The sequence below is a fragment of the Vigna unguiculata genome, chromosome 7 (assembly GCF_037176805.1).
Source record: "Vigna unguiculata cultivar grain cowpea cultivar isolate G323 ecotype 2 chromosome 7, ASM3717680v1, whole genome shotgun sequence".
Taxonomy (NCBI): domain Eukaryota; kingdom Viridiplantae; phylum Streptophyta; class Magnoliopsida; order Fabales; family Fabaceae; genus Vigna; species Vigna unguiculata.
Window position 1 is genome coordinate 32756990 of NC_140798.1, and position 18989 is coordinate 32775978.

General features: G+C 33.0%; 4 protein-coding genes and 2 non-coding genes across 6 annotated transcripts; 3 read left to right on the top strand and 3 right to left on the bottom strand.

Annotated features, from left to right (window-relative positions):
* Positions 1-990: 990 nt before the first annotated feature.
* LOC114190513 (universal stress protein A-like protein) lies at positions 991-1999 on the bottom strand. The gene is made up of 4 exons (XM_028079427.2): positions 1728-1999; positions 1525-1631; positions 1317-1429; positions 991-1223 (listed from the first exon to the last, which is right to left on the bottom strand). Exons 1-4 carry the CDS (start codon positions 1894-1896, stop codon positions 1127-1129), a joined length of 486 nt encoding a protein of 161 aa, XP_027935228.2. The 5' UTR covers positions 1897-1999; the 3' UTR covers positions 991-1126.
* A 981-nt stretch (positions 2000-2980) lies between these two features.
* On the top strand, positions 2981-3053 carry TRNAA-AGC (transfer RNA alanine (anticodon AGC)). Its single transcript has one exon. It is a non-coding gene; the product is annotated as a tRNA-Ala (tRNA).
* Positions 3054-3372: 319 nt separating this feature from the next.
* On the top strand, positions 3373-4458 carry LOC114192560 (uncharacterized). The gene is made up of 4 exons (XM_028082313.2): positions 3373-3517; positions 3645-3712; positions 3822-4047; positions 4131-4458. The coding sequence occupies exons 1-4, from the start codon at positions 3439-3441 to the stop codon at positions 4265-4267; spliced, it is 510 nt and encodes a 169-aa protein (XP_027938114.1). The 5' UTR covers positions 3373-3438; the 3' UTR covers positions 4268-4458.
* Positions 4459-5556: 1098 nt separating this feature from the next.
* Positions 5557-7476, bottom strand: LOC114189853 (Tetratricopeptide repeat (TPR)-like superfamily protein). Its single transcript, XM_028078570.2, has one exon. It carries the CDS (start codon positions 7351-7353, stop codon positions 5914-5916), a length of 1440 nt encoding a protein of 479 aa, XP_027934371.2. The 5' UTR covers positions 7354-7476; the 3' UTR covers positions 5557-5913.
* Positions 7477-7517: 41 nt separating this feature from the next.
* TRNAP-CGG (transfer RNA proline (anticodon CGG)) lies at positions 7518-7589 on the top strand. The gene has a single exon. It is a non-coding gene; the product is annotated as a tRNA-Pro (tRNA).
* A 3824-nt stretch (positions 7590-11413) lies between these two features.
* On the bottom strand, positions 11414-13078 carry LOC114189799 (uncharacterized). The gene has a single exon (XM_028078492.2). It carries the CDS (start codon positions 12953-12955, stop codon positions 11768-11770), a length of 1188 nt encoding a protein of 395 aa, XP_027934293.2. The 5' UTR covers positions 12956-13078; the 3' UTR covers positions 11414-11767.
* Between the last annotated feature and the right edge of the window lie 5911 nt (positions 13079-18989).

Consider the following 18989-nt stretch of genomic DNA (forward strand, 5'->3'; position numbering starts at 1 on the left):
ATTTGCCTTGATCACAAAAATGAGGAACAAGAAATATTTTTAAATTAGGGAAATGACGTTAATTGTTTAAATCAGATAAAACAAGTTGGGATGAAGCAGCAATATATGTTTTAAATGTCTTAATGACTTGAAGAACAGCTTTGGCCTAATCAAGTAGTGGATGAGATAATTTCATGACTCACGCTAATGAAGGAGAACATCTGTTTTTAATTACTGATTTTGCCCAACTAAAGGTCGTAATCATTCAAGAATTTTCTGGTGTACGCTTCAAGAATCTTTTGGCCCATATCTCACACCCAGTTGACACCCATAAAACCCACACCTGCATCCCCGTCAAATATCACCTCTCATTCCATCAAAAGATTCTCAAAAATGTTTTCCAGGAGAGAAGGGAGTGATTGAGTTCGGAAAAAAATTTTCAAAATTATTTATTGTGTTTGGGAAAATCAATTTTGGAAATAATAAGTTAAGTGATAGGAAATAGAAAGAAAATAATAGGGTGCAAGAAGTAATTGTTCTCCTCCTGTTGTCGTTTTCAGTTTAAACTTCAAAAACTTAAACCAAATTTAAATTTTATAATTTATAGGCTCATTCATCTTTTCCAAACTTCAAATTTGTAAATTCAGGTCATATTATCACTTTTCCTTTTATTAATTCAACTTAAGTGCGGATAAGAGGGGAAATATTATTGACCATGATCATAAGTACCATAAGTACGACGGAAGTAACATTTTACTAACAAGCATAACGATAATCATTCATGACAACAGTTACTTTCCTCCATTTCATCTTATGAGTAATTTAAGTTTTTCTAAAAAAAAAATTAAAGTTAATTATCATTTTAAAGTTAATTTAAATTATCTACTAGGTGAGGAGAATATTGTTTAAGAGTAATAAGTGTCGTAAGCTGCACAAACACAAACTAATTAAAGTTATAGGGATAAAAACCATAAGATAAAGGAAAATATAAAGTAGTGTCACAAGACAGACTTTTGGTAGAACAAAAGCCAAAAAAGTTTAATATATATTTGGCAATATATCCCTCTGGAGGAACAAACAAAAACACACACAACTCAAAGTAACTTATTTACAGAAGAAAAGAAGGTGGCAAAGATTAAACTATGATTTATTGGTTTCCGTTAGCTGGTTTTGGCTTCTTCACAATCAAAACCGGGCACTTCGCGTTCTGTGCACAGTGATTACTAACACTTCCAAGGAAAGCCCTGCAACCATTCAACATCCAAAGATTTATCAACTAAATCTACAAGAACTAATCAAACACTTCATCTTCTTAAAAGCGTAGTTTGTGAACTCACCTCTTGATGAGACCATAGCCATGGCTTCCCATCACCAACACATCAGCACCCAACTTTTGAACCATTTCACAAATCACGTCCCTCGGATCGCCATTCTCTACCCTCGTCTCCACCTTAATTAACAACCACATCATCGTTCATAACAATCACAAAATTCAACAACCAAAATATAATCATAGTAAACAGTTTATTAAAACATGTTAATTACTTTTTCAATATTGTTGCACAATTTCTTGGCTTTCTCCAAGACGACATCCGCCACTTCCTGGCCGTACCTCTCCATGGCTGCCGTTATGTCGGAGGAAAACAGATATCCTAGGAATTAACAAACACCACACATGATTAATCAATCAATGTAAACACAAACCGAAGCTTGGTCTTTTTGTTAGTCCTATGTTTGATTGATCATACCCGTGCCATCGAAGGTAGAGTAAACGACGCGAGGGGGTTTCACGTAGAGAAGAATAAGGGTGTCCTTGGAATTTTGAAGAACAAGGTTTTCGAGGCACCATGAGAGGGCGTGCAAGCTCTCCTCGCCTTCATCGACGGCCACCAGGATCCGGCGTTCTTCTTGTGCCATGTCAGCCGTTGATTCTCAAAGCTTTGAGATCACAGCAAGGTTAAGGAAAGGATAAGTACAAAGTAGTAATATGAAAAGAGTGAGTCGTATCGTATGTATGTGTGTGACATATGTGTCTATTTATATCATTTTGCCACGTGTTCTTATCCAAAGATGAGTTCATCATAAAAAAGATGTAACGGACTTTTACTGAATCTGTTGGCGGTTCTAGGTTTGGGTTTCTGGTATTCTAACACAGTGGGCCTTAAATCCATTCTTCAGTCTTTCTAAACAAGCCCACTGAATTCTAAACCTCAGTGTAATAGTAATTACTATGTTTTATCGGATTCAAAACTTCCATAATAGAATGGATATATCGGTAATTCAGTGAAGTAAGATTTCACTTATCATGGATTTATCACTTAGTGACTTAGTGACAGGTTAATCCCTTAGTGAGTTGATCCATTACAGATTGACTACTTAATGAGTCAATTTAACCCGATTCACTTAATAACAAATTAAAAAAATTCGAATTTGAACCAGTTTACTACGAATTGGTGGATTAAACGGGTTGATTCACTCACTGACTCACTTAATTAAAAAAACTAATTTTTTTTTTAGTATCAAAAAAATTAAATTATAATTATGAGTAAAATCTAAATAAACTTCAATAGAATTTAAATACAATCCAAGACGATGTTAAATTCCAAATACAAACTAAAATCATAAAAATACAAATTATTAATGTGTTGGCTAAAATAACCTAACCCGACACAAATACAAAATCCGATATAATAAAAAACACTTTTGTGATCATTTATTTGCGGGTTGGTAAGTCAACCTGACTTACTCACCACGGATTCAACTTGAATGAATTGGACTTTAGGTGGATTGGGTAAAAAATTAATCTGTACTGAAATTTGTAAAAAAAATTTCAAGCTAACTCAGTCTAAATCCATGATGGCTTAAATTGATTCTTGTGTTCCAACCCATTTTGAGAACAATACAAGTCATTCGCTATTCTAGAATTCATTTTAAATGTGTTTCATATATTTTTTTTTGGTAACTCATAATTTTAACTTTTAAGTTTCTTTACTTCTATTAGGGGGATGTAGCTCAGATGGTAGAGCGCTCGCTTAGCATGCGAGAGGTACGGGGATCGATACCCCGCATCTCCATTTCTTCAATTTTTTGGTTTCACTTTTCGGTCTCTGGAGTCTTTCTAGGGGAACTTCCAACGTTATGACAAATGTGTTCAAAAGTTTAACTTTTGAAGTTGTAAAAGTTAAGCGTCAAAAGTAGATGGTTTGGAAACTATATAATGTAATAATAGTCAAATGCATTACCTTCTCTGTGTATCAGTCAATTTGTCTCAACCTACTACCATATAAACTGGTGCTATTTGTTAACCAAACCACTGATTCACACTTTCTGCTTTTCCATTATTAGATATCTGTGAGGTGGCCTACTATAAGTTCCCACTTTTGTTGAACTTGCCTTAATCATAAAAGGACAAACGTTTGAGTATTCAGTATTCATATTAATTTTCACACCAGTATAGTCATGGCACTTGCACTCAACCCAAATCAAAATTTCACCATCCTTATCATTCTTGTAATTTCAATGTTTTTCTTACGCTCAGGTTATGATTATACCATCTCTATGGCTTCAACTACTTTCTTTCCTTGCTAACTATTCATTCTATGCACCACAAATCCTGATGTATACAATTTCAATGGCATGTGTTTGTGTGTGAAAAAAATGAACAGAGGCCGCAGAGGGTGAGCTGCAAGGACAAAGCGTGGTAAAGGCCTTGTCATGTTTCAACAATAAGCATGTGAGTAACAAATATTCAATGGCATCTGTTGGAACTTGAATGAAACATTGTTTATTATTTTGCACTTTCAATCTTGCATGCTCTCTAACATGTTCTGAATCTTTCCCAGATTTATGTTGGGTGTGATGAAGCATTCAGATTGAACCCATCTGGGAATATTAATATACCAGTGGAGGCCACTGATTTTTTCTGCAGTGGACCATGCTTAACAGAAGCACAGCTAGTGCTTAATTGCATAGATGATATACTGTCTAATTTCTTATTCTACAACAAAGCCACTGTGCAACAAATGAGATATGCACTGAATGCTGGCTGCAGCTTCTCAAGACAAAGAGGTTTTCCAGTTTCCACTTTCTTTATACTATTTTCATTTTTCTCAACAACATTGTTACCTTAACAAAATGTAAGCTTGGTGCAGGTAACTTCAATTTGGCAGAGTACATAGGAGGAGAGACAAGTAATGCTCCAAAATCAACAATCCTTAGTAAATACTATGTTTTCATTCTAGCAGCAGTAACAGCATCAGCAGCAGCAGGAGCAGTTTATTTAATTTGAAAATAGGTAGAAGCAGCAAGAAGCAGATACTGAAAGCTTCTTCCTACTTTCTTGTAACAACATCAATGGCTGTTGCCTTATTCTATACCGTATTATAGTTTACAATCTGAAGTAAGGTTTCATTTTAAATGAAATATATACAGATAGTACAGTTCTTTATGGCTAATCAAAGTGAGTATTTTGGATGAGCATCTGCAGAAGTAATTTGAATAACTTTGATTTAATAAATTTGATTTTGGTTAAAATTAATTTTACATGATTAAGTTTATACCCGAATGTTTTATTGTAAATGCTAGTTAAGTAAATATTCAAAAGAAAATAAAATACTTAAAATTGTCTCCAGTAATTGATTTTAGGCTACGGGTTAATTTTTCATCTTACAGCCGTAAAGATTTATTTAAAATTTTATTTATTATTTTTTTATAATTCTATCCTAAAATTAGGATGGCAAAAAGAGACAATCTAATCCAAATAAATTGGTTGAGTTTTATTTACAATTAAGTTAAAGTCAAACCAACCATTAGTATAACCTTTATTTAATTTATTTCAATTATTTTATTAACTGTATTTTTAAAGTATTGAATTATTCAAATACTAAATAATATATTTTATCATTTAAAATATGTTTAAAAAGAATTTAAAAAAATTACAAATTTTAATAAAAATATTCAAAAAGATGTGACTAAATTGAATCTAACTTTATTAATAATGAATTAATATCATAAAAAAAAACTACATATCTTAACCAGCTCAAAACTTTTTTTTATCGAATTGAACAATGGTTTTATCTATATCCATCCAACCAATCGTATACATGCCAGCATGAAACCTCACTACTAAAAAAACCTCAATGGACTCCAACAAAATATTTTACATGTTACTCTTTTTGAATAAAAATAATCTACATCAATATATAAGAAAAATATCATTATTTTATTTAAATATTCTATATTTGTATTTTCTTCTTAATTATATTTTAAAATCACAACATTTTCTACCTTAAAATTGTTATGAATGCAACAACATAAAAAAAACATATCCACTAAAAAATAAGTTAACACAACTAGCTCACAGCAAATTAGATTGGACTTCTTTTTCTTTTCTAGTTCATGCAAATTTACAATGTATATTGTTCTCCTGTGTGAAAAATAATAATACCTGTATTTTTATATAAAAAAACATATAAAACTAAAATTAATATAAATTTGAAATTCTAGTCATTAAAAACACTTTGTTTTCATTTGAAACTACGTGTATTTTCCCTTGTTCAAAAACTATCAAACTCTGGGGATCAAAATAGCGAGTACTGAGTTTATTCCTTAATCTCACAGACATGATAAATAGTCCAAAAGCCTCCTCAACCCATCAACCAATCAACACATCTGACTCATCCATGTCCAGATGATTGATTCCTTTTGAATTAAAATCCACGAAGAAATGTCAAAAAATGGTATGGTATAGAACTGGGACTAGACCGATACTAGTCTTGTGATCCTCTCTCAAGATCAAGATCAAGATCAAGGGCATTCTCCAATCTTCACAATATCACATTTTTCTGCAACTCAACCTCATCAATGCATTAACTTTTGTAAATGGTGAGGAATTCCTTTAGTCTGTGTCCACCAAAAGCCAGTTTTTTAGTGCAACTATCCAGTTGCACTCTGCCCCGGAACTTTATTGACACCGCCTCCTCGCATCAACAGCCTCACTTTCTCAACTTCATCCCATCTCCCTTCTTCTGCATAAACATTGGACAACAACACATAATTTCCCGAGTTCCACGGTTCAAGACCAACCAGCTCTTTAGCAGCAGTTTCTGCAATTTCCCTGTCACCGTGAGTGCGACAAGCACTAAGCAATGCACCCCACAAAGCAGCGGTTGGCTTCAATGGCATGCTTCTAATCAAGTCAAGACCCTCCCTCACGTGCCCACAACGACCAAGCAGATCGACAACGCAGCCATAATGTTCCAGTTTAGGGGGAACCCCAAACTTCACACTCATAGAAGCAAATATCTCACGCCCTCTATCAACCAAACCCGCATGAGCACAACAAGTCAAAACCCCCACAAAAGTGGAATCATTAGGTTCCACGCCTCCACGCACCATCTCCTCAAACAAGCCAACCCCAACTTCACCTTCCCCGTTATACGCCAAACCCGATATCATCGCGTTCCAAGAAACAACGTTTTTATTAGCCATCTCATTGAAAACGCCCCACGAGGCTTGCAAGTTCCCACATTTACAATAGAAATCAACGAGCGAATTCCCCACGTTAACAGCGTCTCGGAGGAACCCTTTGGAATTCGCATAAGAATGGATCCATTCACCAACATCCACAGCCCCCAAGCGCGCACACACAGGTAGCACCGTGACCAAGGAAGCATCGTCGGGTTCAAAACCTTGCTCTAACATCCCATTGAAAAGCCCAAGAACCTCCCTCTCCTTGTTGCCCTGCGCTAAACAAGACATCATGAGGTTCCACGAAACCACGGTCCGTTCTTTCATTTGAGTAAAAAGCTTCAGCCCGGTTTCTAAATCCCCCGTTTTGCAAAACCCGCGAATCATCAAGTTCCAAACGACGACGTCTGGGTCGCGCATTTCGTCGAACACCTTGCTTGCATCGCCCATTCTCCCGCAAGCGGCGTAGAGGTCGACCGTGGCGACGCAGACGGAGGAGTGGCGCGTGAAGCCGAGGCGGAGGACGTGGGCATGGAGGGACTGGCCGAGGGCGTGGTGGCGGAGGTTGGAGGCGGACTTGATGAGGGGCGCGAATGTGTGTTGGTCGGGGGAGATGGCGCGTGACTTCATGATGGAGAAAAAGGAGAATGAAGGGTGGAATGGAGGTTGTAGGGAATGAGCTTTGATGATGGCGTTGAAGAGGAGAATGTTGGGGTTGGGGGTGTGGGCGAAGAGGCGCGTGGCGTAAGGGGTTCCGCAGAGGGTGACGAAATGAGCCAGTATTTGGTTTGATTGGTGAAGGCCATGGCGTAGAAAGTGAGCGTGGATTTGGGTGAGTTGTGTGGGGTTTTTGGCACCGTGAAGAAGACGTAGAATCTTGCGCTCGATTTCTCTGCTTCTGCTCATCGACTCCACCAACTAATCACTTCACTTTTCTCTTCACCACACCATCTCTACTTCAAAAAACTCATTCTTGAAACTCGCCCTAACTTCACAAGCTTATTCTTCTTTCAACACTTCATCTTCATGAAATGTGAGCAAACTTTTTTCTCAAAACAACATCATATGAAGGGTGTTTGGTCTAGTGGTATGATTCTCGCTTCGGGTGCGAGAGGTCGCGAGTTCGATTCTCGCAACACCCCACTTTTAGTAGTATTTACTTTAAACAATTTTGATCATATTTTTCAAGTACTTTTCTTATAAAGATATAAAAGAAAAAATATCAAATAATCCTATGTTAACCTGTATTTCTTTTATCCCATTTAAGAAAGAATTTATTGTTGCAAAATTTCATATTCTAAATTAATATTTAATATATATATATATATAAATATAATTTGTACTAAATTTTATAAAGATAAATAACAAAATTACAAACATTATAAATATATAATGTAATAATATATTAAAGATATTTAAAATATGTAGATATACATGGGTAGCGCTAGTATACATAAACATCTTTATACGTTATCACTTTTCTTTTTTTTCATGTTACTCTTAACATGGAAATGCAAATATGCAACTGGACGTGGATAATTAGGACAAAAAAAGTGCCACGAAGGAAATAAAAACGGAAAAATGATAAAAAAAGAAAAAAAATAATAAGACGAAAATACTAATAGATAAAAAAAAAATAAAGTTAATTACAAGTTAACACTTGTATATGCATGATACATGATTCTTTGATAGAGCTTGACTTTCCTTTTATCCATTTTTTATATTTTTACTACTTAAAATACATATTTAGTTTCAATTTTATTCAATTTTTTTTTTTAACTTTATTCAATAAAGTCCTTTTGAGATAACCGTGTTTAAATTCTTAACGACACATTGTACAATGGCATTTTTTGTTACACGAAAAGATTTTATCTTATGTAGCCTCTTTTAAGTATTATTGTGTGTTTTAGATTCGAAAATACTTTAAATAATATACATATTTGATTAAATCCAATAGCTACATTGAAAATAACATATTATGACTAGGGATGTCAAAAAAATCTGTATTCGTGGGTATCTGCGGATAAAACTCGCAACGGGTATAAAACGGATATTAAAAATGGGGTAGCGGGTACGGATATTTTTGATACCCGCATGTTAACGGGGCAGGTACGGGTATCATAGTATCTGTGGATACCCGTACTCGCTAAACTTACACCTCTCGACATTTTTCTCTTTCTTTTCTTTGAAATTGGGCATATACATTAAACCTTATATAGACAATGACGTTTATGGTATTCTTGTTGTCAAATGATGAAATAAAAATAAGAATACTTGGCATGTGACAATTGAGGTTTATTATTTGCTTATTTTGTTTATTTTTTAGGAACCAATCGGAGAGAGTGAGTTTGTTAATCAAAACACTAATTAAATAATTTCCATTGTGTTGAACGTCATTTTATATTTACTTTTACACCTATTTGGTCTTGTATCAACTTGAGTTTACTTGAACGTTATTGAAAATTTATGACAGTGATGTATTTTATTTGAATTTATGATTAAATATTTGTTTTTTAAATAATTTTGCAAATACCTGCGGATATCCGTGAATATGAAAAAAATAGACAGATACCTGCACAATGGATACCCGATGGATATAGGTATGGATACGAGACAAATATTTATCCAACGAATAGGATACAGGAGAGCTATTACCCGTACCCTACCCGCTCTGTTGACATCCCTAATTATTATGACTTTCAAACTTTTGTCATATATTATTCATATCTTATTCCCTTATACGAAGTCCAGACAATTTATCACGGGAAGTTTAACCTAAATCTCATTACTTTAACATATAACAAATAACAAAATTGAATATTTTTTTCACATTCAAATACTTTTTCATAGATTAAAAAAAAACATATTACACATTTTTAAAGAAAAATTTAGTCATTTATAAAAATATTATTAACCTTTGACGTGTATACAGAGAAAAAAAAAACATAGATATGGTAAAGAAAATATTATATTAAAAAGTTAAATATAACATAGAAGAACATCTGCACTTTAACACACATATATATACATATATGTGTGTACATATAGGTATACAACATGACTCAAATAAATATTTTTATTCATATATATATATATATATATATATATATATATATATATATATATATATATATATATATATATATATATATATATATATTACGAAATACTACAGTGAAGATGGTGTTAAATTAGGCCATGTATGAGCAATTAAATATCCCATATTGTTGTTGTATTCACCTAAAAGGAGGAGGGTGGGTAGTGACATGTTTAACGGTCCAAGTAAAATAATTGAAATGATTTTACTATAAATTTTGGACATCAGAAACAAGCTCTTACTATTTGACATTAGTATGGAGGACTGTTCTGAACATGTTTGAATTTTGCGTCTGTAGATGCAGTCAATCAGTCTTGTAGAAGAGTCAGATGAATTGACCCTCAGTTCAGCTCCATATTTTCCCTTCCTTGCCTTCATCCAAATCATCATGGAAGATTCTTCGTTGCATTAAAAAGTTCTGCTCCGGGAGATATGGGGTTCTAATTCCTCAGTTCCAAGGTCTTACTACTCTCATACTCGTCTTTTTCACCAAACATTATTCTCATCTGATAAAAAATATTATCTTATTTTAAACCTACACGAACTTGTACAGAAATTGAATTCGTCCTATTTGAAAATTATTGTGGCGTAGTTACATAAACATTTCATTGACCGACCAAGTCGTGAGATGCTATATCTTGTGTGGTAATCATGTTGTCGCAGTTATGAAAGAACTGAACCACAGTGCAAGTGTGATCCACAAATCCAAATTCATATAAACTATATTGAAAACAGTTCCTTCAGCACCATGTAATATTTTTAGGAGTAGTATCTTCTACAGTGGGATCGTGATCCACTAAAGGTGAGGGACAAATATTATGGCAAAAAGTTGGAGAAAAATATTCCGGGGCCAAATATGGCAAGTACAAGTTAGCTGCTTAGTCTAGCAGAATCCCCGCACAGGTAGCTAGCATGTGATTGAAGGGAAGAGTGGACAGTATGAACAGTTTCTTGAGGAACCACCAACCAAATATAATTATAATCTTACTTTACCACTATTGATTACTAGATTCATGTTAAAAGGGGATTTTGGAAGGCCATGGCAAAGTTTGGAGGGTGAGGCATGATTAATTCATTATGGCACACACATCTTCTGAGTAGGCTAAACAAATTTAAATGCCGCTGAGCATATTGAAGGACCCGGGCCCCCAGGTGGATTCATGTCTCGTGGATTATTTATTGGCTCCTTTTTGAAAGTTTTCTACCTAATCCATTAGCAACGTATAAAAGCTATTGAGATCTCAATGGTGAGAGTGGGGCATTGAGTAAGAAAACTCGGGTGCACCGAACAAGCGGATGGTAGAAAGGACTAATCGAAAAAGAGACTTATATAGAAGCAACCAAAAAGAAAATGGAACATCTCTTGGAGGGGTTTCCATGGGTTACATTCCTACTTTTTAATATTTTACTAACTTATAAACAGGTCAATGTCAAATAATCTCGATCTACTTTATGTCCACATCTTGTCGCATATAGATATCCAAACATCTCTTTCCACAACTCAAAGCTCAAATAATCTCACCACACCATAATAATTATAAGGGTACATCTAAAAAGACCATTTAGACCCCAAAGGAAACCGCAACACTCACTCCCGTCACATGCAATTTGCACACCAAACCAAAAACTGAAGACGCAGAAGATGCAAACAAAAACACGGGCATCTTTCAATTGTGGTGTGGTGTGGCGTGGTGTGGAAGGCGCCGAGGTGTGTTCGCACAGTTACTATGGGGCCTGAACCAACTAACAGGCTCCCACACCACGTGGTTTCTGTAACCGATGCAAATCCATAGTGTACGAGAGATGAATAACCAGCACTAAGGATCGCCACAATAATGTCATAATTTTAATGACAGTTAAGTAAAAAGATTAAGAAAAGGTCAGTGTTGAAAAATATATTAATAAACTCCAGTCACTGCACAGCAACTGTGTAAATAGTGAAATGCTGCGAGTACCAGTACATGGCTTCTTCTTAGTATATTGTACATGATAGATTTCTCAGAGCATGTCGTCACAAGAACCCTCTTAGTATTTTACTTCACTTCTCACCATCCTCATTCACACTAAGATGGGATGAGGCTATCTTAATTCTTCCAAGCTAAGACTAAGCTAAACCATTCCAAAATGAAGAAACAAATAATAATGATGATAGTGGTGATAGTAATTAATAGTGAGCTGTACAATTTCAGGTAAACCAACCTCAATCGAAAGAGGAAATTGAATTTACCTGGAGGAAACAGGGTTTAGGGCTCTGGCGAAGCCATTCATGGCGCCGTAACCCTTAGAACTAAACCCCAAGCACCCAAGCAGACCTTGCCTGTAGGGCAGAAAGGTCTTTTTCCTCAACTCTTCAGCTTGGGCCCTGTTAGCTTTATAGTGCAACTCATGCGGTGAAGGTGGCACGCGCCTCTTCCCAACACCGTTGGTGGGCTTTCCGCTCATTCTCCGGGCCCAAGCCTGAGTGCTACTTCCTTTGGACTTGTGTGTGGCTTCTGAAGAAGAGGACCCGCTCTTGGTGTTTGTTGGGACATTGAGAGTTTGAGCAGTGGAAGTGGTGGGTTTCTTGTCTTTGGTGGTTGGGGAGAAGGAAATGCTGGACCAGAACTTGTTGTTACTCCTTCCTTCACTTTTGCTTCTGAGAAAGTCCTTTAAGAAAACCCACCTCTTTGAGCTTCTCCCGGCCGAGGAAGACCGAGAGGACGAAGCCGAACCTGATACCGAAGGAGTTGTCTCCAAACCTAAACTCAAACCATCCTCTGCGTTCTCCCTACGCTTCTCAGCTTCCGATGAACTAACTTCGATTTGCTTGCCGGAGCTGGCGTTATTGTCGTGATCCCCGCCAACAATATGATCATCCTCGTTCTCTGCCCACTCCAAAGGCGTGTTGCTTCGGAGAGGGGACATGGATCTGGTTCTCCTCCTAACAGACTTGTCCCGCAGCCTCAGATCTCTGCCTCGGACGACGCTAACGCTAACCGCTTCAGCTTCTTCTTCCTCCTCTTCTCCTTCCAGATCCAACAAAGGAGCGAGGACCTGGGGACGTTCAAGGTGGCTTGAGAGCTTCATGGGACGGATCTGACCATTCAAGAACAACTCGTCGGCAGAGCTCATGGAACCTGAACCGGCCGAACCGGTTGAACCGAACCGGGCGGAGAATTCGAACTCGTAACCCATTGGCGCAGAAGAAGGACTCTTGTCGTAGGAGGATGCGGCAGTTATGGCGAAGTGCATTGGACTGGCGGGTGCGCTGTAGAAGAAGCCTGGGTGCGGTCCTCGGCCGGGACTTGAAGGGGCACTGACGTAAGGCGTGGAACAGGTGCTGTCGAAGTCTTCATAGAGCGGTTCGCCATTACCGGAGTTGGAAGGTTGAGGGTTAAGCTTTTGGACATTACAGGTGGTGGCTGATTCCATTATTATTGTTCTTTGAGGAAGAGAAAGAAGAAGAAACAGAAGAGAGTGGGTGTGGATATGTTTGTGTGTGACTCCCTAATACCTCACCTGGCTCAGTGCACACACAAAACCAACAATGAATAAATAAATGTTTTACTTCTTATATATTCTATGCATTCTATTATTGCACCTATTTGCCCTTTCTCTTTCATTTTATATCCTTAACTGCCATTCATTATTATTTTTTTTCCTGTTTTTATTGGAAATTAAAATCTTACTTGTTGCAAAAGAAATAGGGAGGTACATGAATTATATACTAAATTCCTACATTCTACTGTGTTTAATATTTGGTTGATTCAGATATACAAGTTGTTAATTATGTAATTTTAACTGTAAAAGTAAAATTAAAAGTTCTGTATTTAAGTGACAAGTTTGATTAAAATGTACAATTTATGATCAAATTTATTCATCTTTATACTATTCTTTTTAACAAAAATTTATAATGCACAAATATGTACACAAAAGAATATATATGAAAATTTATCTCTTAATAAATAATACAGTATATTCAATTTTCTGCCTCATAAGATGGTTGTCTTTTAATATAATTTAAATGATTTCAAGTATTCTGCGTAAATAACATTAGGCTAGTCGTTTATCACTTAAAAATTAGTTATAGAGTATATATATTTCAAATTGAAAAGTTTCTCCTAATCTGATCAAATATTCTTTTCAGAAACTGAAAAGTTTGTACATAACTATAGTTAAAAATAATTGAAAATATATTTTTTATTTAGTTTATTTATTTGGAAAATTATCTTAATAATAGATATAAAAAAGTTTATAGTTATTATTCTGCTAATAGGAAAAATATATCAAAATAAAATAAAACAATCAATATTTTCAATTTTACAATTTAAATCAATAATTTAAGAAACTAAGAATTTAACTGTTCTTTGTGAACATGAATTAGACTTTGATTAGATTGTATTTCTCACATTCATTAAATAAGATTATAGTTTCTCTTTTGGTTTTGTTTGATGGGTGACCGTGTTGTGGGTTTTTTTTTTTTCTTGTATTTATACTATTCAGAATTTTAAAAGACTTGAAAAACTATCTCATTCAACTGGTAAATAAATATTTAATATTTTTTTTAGTTATATAGGACTCTAATTTATTAAAATATTATATACTCATATCTTCCAACCAAGTAGATTAGAATGTCATTTTAAATTTGAATATATATTTTACAAATGAACTATTAGAAGGTATTTTGTTACATAATTTATCACAATTTGATAAAAAAAATTAAAAAATGCTTTCTCAAAATTTATATTTTAACTTTTTTTATTAAAAATAAAAATTAGTTAATGTACTTTTAATTTTTAACTTGTTATATAGTATATGAAAGCTGATGCACAAATTACAAAATTTTCAGGCAAACTTGTTCTCTCTCTCTCTCAATCATATTTTTTTTAATATTTTCAATTCAAAAACATTCTTGTTATATACTTTTTAAGAAGTAAATTATATTATTTAGCATTTAAAATTAAATAATTTAATATTTCAAAAATATATACTTTAATAATAGAACAATAGAGAAAATTAAATAATATTAATATCACCTAACAATTTTGGTAAAACTGAGTTCAATTTCAAAACTTATCACACAATCAAGTGAAATTGAATTAGGTCAAATTTGAGCCAATAAAAACAATAAACATTATGAAATTATTTAACTAAATAAACACCACTCAATAATACACACTTAAAAACCAAAACAAAAGGATATTACTTCAATCATATTATTAGCTAAAGGAAGTTTATGTCATTCAATGAGTATTTTCATTCACAACACATTAAGAGTGATTTATTATCTATTTAAAACATATTTATGAGACTTTTGGTGGTTAGGATGTAATAAAATATGATGAAGATGAATTTTAGTCATATCAAACGTTTGATATGCACCAAACAACATTGTGTTATCTTGTCTTACATTTAATATGATTAATATATATTAAAATTATAATATTTTTTTAACTCTCTCTATAAACAAATTAAACTTATTTTAAATAATCATATTCAATAACTATATCAACTAATTCATAAGTTCAACATGTAACAAATAAAAAACTCCTACTATCTGCCCTCCCAGACCCAAACACTCAAACAGATAAAAAAAATTATTCTATTCATTCATAACGTTTATTAAATTATCAAACATATTCTTCTAAACTCCAAGATGGTTTGCAACTTCAATTAGTCTAATTGAGCTAATATCAAACCACATACCAAAATTTGATCATAGTTCATATATAATAAAATGTGTACCTCTATATTTATTTATTTTTAACTAAAATTCTATGTAGTCATCTTTTTTTGTTATATATATATATATGCTCATTGAGTCAAATTGATTTCAATAGCATTGTCCTTTTTGTTTTTTTACTCTTTGTCTAACTTTTCAACACCAAAGGAGTTGACAACACATCAACCAATAACATGCCATTTTCCAAAAACAAGAATAAACTTCTAAAAAAGTGATACTAGTGTATACCTATAATCCTTTATACTGGAGTGACTTTGCATAGCAATAAAAAAATGAAAAACATATTTGATTAATCACAAATAAAAGTGAATATATAATTCGTCTAAGACAACAAATAGTATCATTATCCATTTTATATTTTTTCTTATGGTTCTAATAAAAATCATTTTGATTTAGTACATCTTAAAATGTTAAATGAATTATCTTTACTCTCTTCCTTTTAAATTCAATGTGTGGTTTAACCTATTAACACATCGATAAATTTTGTTCTCCAATATTCCATTTAAAACATTCATGATTCATTGATTTTTGCCTAGCATTATAATTTTCTTAATACCATAATGCAACATAACTTACTGTCATGAGAATAGAAAACACAAAGTTTAACCATCTTTATAAATATTTTTCTAATATTAAATATATCATTATTTGACATATATGCCAGAAATAAACATTTATCTCAGTATCCGTGCGTACATACATTTTCATATATAAATAATAAGGTTAAAAATAACTTATAAATAATATAAATAAAAAAGTTAAATAAAATATATTTATAATTCACTTTAAATACTTAATATTAATGTACACATTTATGACATTCATTATAAAAAAACTCTTAAATAATAACTATTTTTAGTAATTTTGAGAATAATTTAGAAATTAATTTTTTAATTAGAAATCAATTCTTTTAGTGATAAATAATTTGATAATTAATGTTAGTGACCAATTCATAATAGAAACTATTTTAGTTATCAATTTAGAGATCAATTATAATTTTTTGAAGCTATTTTAGTTTATAAATTGAAATCTAAATTAATTACTACAATAATTAATTAATTTTTGTCATTAAAATTGATCATTACTTATTATATTATTTTTGTTTATTGGATTTTAAATATTGACAAATTAAATGGAGACGAAATTTTACTATAAACCACTTTTTCAAATAAAAGTTACCTTGATAAATAAGATAAGAAAAATTTATTGAATAAATTTATCATATCTAATTGTTGAACAAATATTAAATTAAACTAAATTATCAGACCTAAAAATAACAAAAAAATGTACACGTGCTCGAAATTTATCTAATTTTGTCTCTAATATAGATATATAGTATTTAAAAAGTTACTTTCAATCCTAGGAAATTTGAATAAAAGTATATACATCCACTCAAATAAAACAAAAATTTGTTAACACCCATTTTTATTTCACACTATTTAAGTCTCATATGTTGTTGCTCAAGATTTTTTCATGATTTGAGTTCCTTTCAAAACCTTTCAGATGGTTTTGCGTGTTTCCCATATTAAAAAAAATGTAGAAACACACGCTTTTGACTTTTGAGCCTACTAATAAATAAACATGATAAAAATGGTGATGTTAAACTTGCATTTAAAACAAGTAAGTAAAGTCCCAGAAAATTATATTTTAAAACTGGTAATGGTTTAAAAATAATGAAATACGATTATTTTGATATTAAAATATTTTAATATAAATAATTTTGTTATAAATAAGTTTCATTATTTTAAAAGATATCATATTTTTAGAAATAATATTTTTATAGTTTTCTGATTTCTTTGTACGAGTTCTCACTCTCTATTTATCTTATTGATGATCTGAAACTGTAAGAGTGATCTTATGACAAATTCTTCAATTTGGACCGATCAGTTTCTCATTTCGCATAAGTTGAGTTTCAGCCATTTTTCTTGGTCTCTTATGTTTTTTGTTGCATGTAAGCTTTTTTACACTTGCATGTGTCTTTTTAAACATCTATACGAGTCTATTGATCAGTGATCATGATGATATGTCATGATCGGTTGTGTGATGTTTCTATGTGTAGATAGAACATTTTATGAAGTTAGAGGCATTTTGGTGTTTTTAGAGTTGTTTGGATTGTCTTTTCAAATAAGGGAAGCTATGTTTTCTATTTAATTTTAGTGTGCATTGATCATCTTGGTAGTGAGTATGATGTTGTATGTTTGATGAAAGTTATGTTGAGTTGTCTATTATTTGATTGTGGTTGGTCTTGATTTTCGGAAAAACTTAAATTTGTGTTTTTGAGCAATTGGGTATCATCTTGAATTCCCTAAACCATTTGTAATCAAAAACACAAAAGAAAAGGTACCCAATTAGTTAATTGCTTAGGTTCAATTTTTTCCCCAAATTGTTGTTCTGATACACTACCAGGCATCGTTGTAGCACCGTTGGGCGCCATTGTGACAATAACCATTGACTCGGTGTCGCCAAGCGCCACTTTTGAACCGTCGAGCGCTAGCAAGTCAATAGGTTCCAAGGCATGAGTGTCGGACATCACTTCTGGATCGCCAAGTGCTAGCAAGTTAGTGGGGTCCACGGGATGATGGTCGAACACCACTTTTCCAGCGTTGAGCGTAACCCTATTTTTCTGATATGTGTTCCTCTTGTTGAAATGAAGATTCTCGCTTTGTTAACTGTCGGATCGAGCTGAAATTTTGACAACTGATCTTAGACATGTGATTCTTCACTTTGATTGGTTGAATCTTTGTTTCAAAGTAAGTGGTTAGAGAAAATATTTTCACTGTTTTTATGTACTTCATGTATGTATATGTTTGAGATTGTAATTGATTGAGATGGAATTATTGATATGTGAAAATGAAATTGTGATTAAGGATGTATATGATGGTGAAAGTAATTAATTGTTGTTAAAGTATTGTTGTGAAACTGCAATGATGATGGGCTTGTTAATGTAATTCCATGGGTCTCCTGGGGAGATTTTATGGTGGTGTTATTTTAGTGTATGCATTGGACTATGGATTAAAGTAAGATGACATAATGAAACTCTAATGATCATTCATACTCAAATAAAGTAGAATGGTTCATGTGGTGAGAGTAGTAGAAGGTCATAGTCTAAGGTAGGATAATGACCTTAGATGATCATGCATTAACCTTATGTGTGGTAGGGTGAAACCCATTGACAATGACTCTATAGAACAATAGAGGTCACCAAAAGTGCAGGTCTCTAATGATTTCAATTCCAAATGCATGTACCCGAATAATTGAGTTCAGTGTCACTTGTTTGTGTGTAATTATGTGAATTATTATAGTTTGTCCACATATGGCTTATAATTGATATTTTTAATGGTCTTAGGATAACTTGTTTGTATACTAGCTTACTCTTGCACTTTGTGGTATTGTGTTGTTTTCTTCTTTTGCTATGACCATCGTTATGGTGGGAGCAGATGAAGATGCAGGTTTAGAGACACCTTTGAAAGATGAAAAGTTCGTAATTAGAATTGTGAGATTACAGCCAATGTACAAGGGGAAAGTATGTTGGTATAGGATACTTTCTTGTAGGTTGGTTGTTGTTTTAATAAATAATATATTTTTATAGTCAAAACTCTTAAATGACTGTATTAACATACTTTTTATTCGGTTAATATGTCTTTAAATATTATTATAAAATATCTTATTTTATTAGTTTTATACTATTAGAATGAGATATTACGGAAAGAATGCTTAAAATAA

What these genes read in the sequence shown, in the direction of transcription:
- LOC114190513 (XM_028079427.2), bottom strand. Translation starts at nt 1,896, where the DNA reads ATGGCACAAGAAGAACGCCGGATCCTGGTGGCCGTCGATGAAGGCGAG. An exon ending in TGTGCAACAATATTGAAAAA is followed by an intron (nt 1,430 to 1,524) that starts GTAATTAACATG and finishes TTGTTAATTAAG; the next exon opens with GTGGAGACGAGGGTAGAGAA. An exon ending in GGCTATGGTCTCATCAAGAG is followed by an intron (nt 1,224 to 1,316) that starts GTGAGTTCACAA and finishes GAATGGTTGCAG; the next exon opens with GGCTTTCCTTGGAAGTGTTA.
- LOC114192560 (XM_028082313.2), top strand. Translation starts at nt 3,439, where the DNA reads ATGGCACTTGCACTCAACCCAAATCAAAATTTCACCATCCTTATCATT. An exon ending in AATGTTTTTCTTACGCTCAG is followed by an intron (nt 3,518 to 3,644) that starts GTTATGATTATA and finishes AAAAATGAACAG; the next exon opens with AGGCCGCAGAGGGTGAGCTG. An exon ending in CAGCTTCTCAAGACAAAGAG is followed by an intron (nt 4,048 to 4,130) that starts GTTTTCCAGTTT and finishes AGCTTGGTGCAG; the next exon opens with GTAACTTCAATTTGGCAGAG.
- LOC114189853 (XM_028078570.2), bottom strand. Translation starts at nt 7,353, where the DNA reads ATGAGCAGAAGCAGAGAAATCGAGCGCAAGATTCTACGTCTTCTTCAC.
- LOC114189799 (XM_028078492.2), bottom strand. Translation starts at nt 12,955, where the DNA reads ATGGAATCAGCCACCACCTGTAATGTCCAAAAGCTTAACCCTCAACCT.